At 34.5% G+C, this 3,630-nt stretch overlaps 1 protein-coding gene across 1 annotated transcript; it reads right to left on the bottom strand.

Moving 5' to 3' along the window:
• LOC140745746 (uncharacterized) lies at positions 1-3,630 on the bottom strand. The gene is made up of 8 exons (XM_073077640.1): positions 3,625-3,630; positions 2,864-2,980; positions 2,226-2,460; positions 1,134-1,933; positions 928-971; positions 463-590; positions 104-158; positions 1-22 (listed from the first exon to the last, which is right to left on the bottom strand). The coding sequence occupies exons 1-8, from the start codon at positions 3,628-3,630 to the stop codon at positions 1-3; spliced, it is 1,407 nt and encodes a 468-aa protein (XP_072933741.1).

A 3,630-nucleotide genomic window follows, 5' to 3' on the forward strand; every position in this document is an offset into this window, starting at 1 on the left:
TCAATGCAGTTTTTTGGAAGGTCTGGAAAAAACAAGATATTTTAAAACTTTATTAAAATTTCACGCGTATAAAAAGTAACAAATATTAATTTAATTTTTATACCTGAACTTTGGCGAAAATCGTCGTTTTCTGACTTCGTTGTTGTCAAGTGATGGTACTTGTACAGGTTTCTCCTGTAAAACGAGGAATGTTAAGGAATGTAACATATATAAATTTTATAGCATACACATATATTTCTATTGTAGATACGGGCACGCTCATTTTGGTGTAAAAAATAAGGTAAAAGAAACTGTCATTTTCGCGTCGATACGGCTCGAAGGATCAATATCTTTAAAATATTGTTGTTTTTATTTCTGTGAATCTATGATTACGTTTATAGTCGTACCGTACCGCGATCTTTTGACGACTAGTGGTGAGCCACATCACTCCCTACAGCTTATAGGAACTAACTTATCATTTACTCTCTATCGAAATAATTATTTCTATTACCTCAATAGTGTGGTCTCTAAGATCTTCTTTCGGCGGGCCGTACTCTTTAAAGCCGGGGGGACCATATTCCAAGAAACCTTCTGGGACTTGCTCCAAAGATCTGGAATTAAAGGATATTATGATGAAGAATATTTTTTTATGATGGGAGCAGTAAACGAATTAGCGCTCCACCTGATGGTAAGTAAGTGGCCACCGTCATCGATGGATATCTGTGATCAACTCCATATAGAACAGGTTATATCTGAAGCCAATAACAAATAATTTCCTCCTCCTGAGGACTAAGTTCGCCTCATAAGTTAGTCAGCCGGCATCTAGACCCATGTAATGTACGGAGACCGAACTGATTGGAAATTCATTCTAAGGGAATTGTATTGATCTAATTATTTCGAAAAAAAATACAGCCAAAGTATCGATATATGTATAAAAAAATTGCTTACCCAAAGGTATCTTGGACAGCATTTATCGCATGAATAGTTTCAGTCTGAAAAATCACGATAATTATTTATAGTATCACCTTTTACTTTTAAAAGCAGAGAGAATTTACTCTTACCACACAATATACCAATGTATTTGCGATAATAAAATTGTTATGACATCGACAAAGCTTTAAAAATAATAAATTTGTTTAAATGCAAAGTCATACCTGTTGACTCTTGATTTCATTTTCTAAATTAACGATTATTTCTGGAATGTTCTGTACAGCTTCTTCTACTTTCTTCACCTCTTCTTTGACTGTCTGTATGCTTTCATCCACAGACGAAACTACTTCATAAGTAACTTCAGCCTGTTGTGAAACAGTGTTTAAAGTAGATTCAACTCTAGAAACTTCTGTTTGTTCATTAACAATAGAAGATTCTTGCTGAGATCCACTTATAACTTGCTTAGCATCTACCACGGCTAATTCTGCAGCCTGTGTAAGCGACTGTTGCGTATTTTGGTCACTCGAGGCTTGTGCAGAGTCTACTAAACTTGTTTCAAGTACCTGAGTATTTTGGTTAGATTTTTGTTGATTTACCACTTGTTCAGAAGTTTGTACGTCACTCGAAACTTGCTGAATATCTACTGAAGCTTGTTCTGAAACTTCACTAACTTGCTCTGATTTTTGTTGAGTTGTTTCTTTTTCAGCATCTACTACTTGTTCAGACTCTAGTAGAATACTTGGGAATTGCTGTTCTACAGTGGACTCAAAAACTGACTTTTCGCTATTAGCTTCATCATTAACTTCCTGAGTTGCTTCTACGCCCGCTGTTGATTCCACTGTGGCTGTTTCTTTGCCAGCTTCAACAGACAGAACATTAGCTACAGTTGAAGTTTCAGTATTAACATGAGTAGTTTCTTCTTCAATGCCTGAAATGGATTCTTCAATAGCTGATGTCACTTCTTGAACGTCTTGAGATTCAGTTACTGCTACTATTTCTTCAATTGTTTTAACTTCAGTGTTATCTGGAATAAGACAAATAATTCCCATTAATGATATATCGCAAAGAGTTAAATTATCGAAAGTTTTTAATTTGAAATTTCAGTACACTTTTATGTTCACATTGCAAATGAACCTTACGCAGTTACTGATGAAAGAAATATACACATCAATTGAGATAAGCTTTGCACCTATGTTTAATAAAATTTCTTCTTTAATTTTTACTTGTATTATACCTGTAGCTATAGTATGAAGTATTTTATTATTTTTAAGTATGATAAGTATAAATTCTGATACAGGTAGAAACAACAGCTTTACCTTCAGTTTTCAGTTCTGTAACAAGAGCAGCTATATGTTCAGAAGACTTCGTACCATCACTTTGAATGACAGCTTCAACAAACAACTTCTCATTATTCTCATCAGGTAGACCTTGCTGGGCTATGTCCTGGGTGACCTCTTGTACCTTCGGTGGACCGTACTCTTGGAGGAAGTCAGATCCTGACGCCTCTGACTCTTGAAATATGACGTCTTTTATCGGGTTTTGTAATGGTTTCTGTAAGATTTATTATAAATATTAAATACCTATTAAATACCTATTAAGTATATTATTATCGGTATTACAAAGTAGTTTTACGCATATTATGTGTAATATATTACCACCAGATTAAAATAGAATTTGGTCGTTTTTGGATCTTTCATAGAAGAAAATTATAAACTTACAAAAATCGAAATTTTGAAATAATTATTTTTAAATGAAATTCATGTCACGTTAAATATAATTATTAATTCACTATTTTCAAATTACATTTTTAATGTTCTCACAAATTTAACATATCTAAGTATTTATAAGTTTTTATTAGCATTTGGCTTGTAATGAGCGAAAACATATTTGAATTTTTGAAGTCATATAGGTAAAAGTAATGGCACGAGAAGTAAACATTTTTTGGGCTACATACCGCGACTTCAGAGGGCAAGTAGAAAGCTGGTCCATCTGGTCTCCATCCACTCGGAAGGTAGGGTCCCGAACCACGAGCGGCGACCAATGCCACCCACGCTAAGGCAACAGCTATAACCTGGAGGAACAAGCAGTTTTTAATATGTCGAATTACAGAATATTTTGAAGGTTTGAAGATGGTAGAACTCATCGTGGTACGCTTTTGAACTCATCATCTCCGCAATAATTTTTATCCTATAACATTGTCATGCGCTGCTGTGATCTGGTTGTAGAAAGTCAGACATTATGATAAGCCTTTGAACTTAGTCCTCAGGAATAGCAACCTGTGGCGGACTTCAGGTAGGACTCCTGTCTTATCTGGGGTTGATTGCAGATGTCCATACGGCATTAAGTAATTTACTAAATGTATTTGTAATCATATATATTTATTATAGTTGTAAAAGAAAATTGTATTAGTTCAGTAAGCAGAACATACTTCCTCATTGTCCAGAGGTGGGCGTAAATGGCTGCGTCACAGTTCTTAACTATAGCAGTCGTTTACGAACAATTACTATTTGTGAATTAACGTTTTATGTTCAATAAAAATCTTTAAATCTTTAAGTGATCACTTACCATCAAATTGTAAACTGACTTTTCTGGAAGTGTGGTACCAATTCGCACACAGCCAACACAGTAGACTATAACCTGAAGCCCTCTAAGAGGAAACCCATACTCAGTAGTGAAATAAATGATTAATGAATCTGGTAATAAAATGTAATTTACCTTCAT

This window comes from Epargyreus clarus, unplaced genomic scaffold (assembly GCF_041222505.1).
Source record: "Epargyreus clarus isolate Ecla_fem2 unplaced genomic scaffold, WU_Ecla_fem_2.2 ptg000011l, whole genome shotgun sequence".
Taxonomy (NCBI): domain Eukaryota; kingdom Metazoa; phylum Arthropoda; class Insecta; order Lepidoptera; family Hesperiidae; genus Epargyreus; species Epargyreus clarus.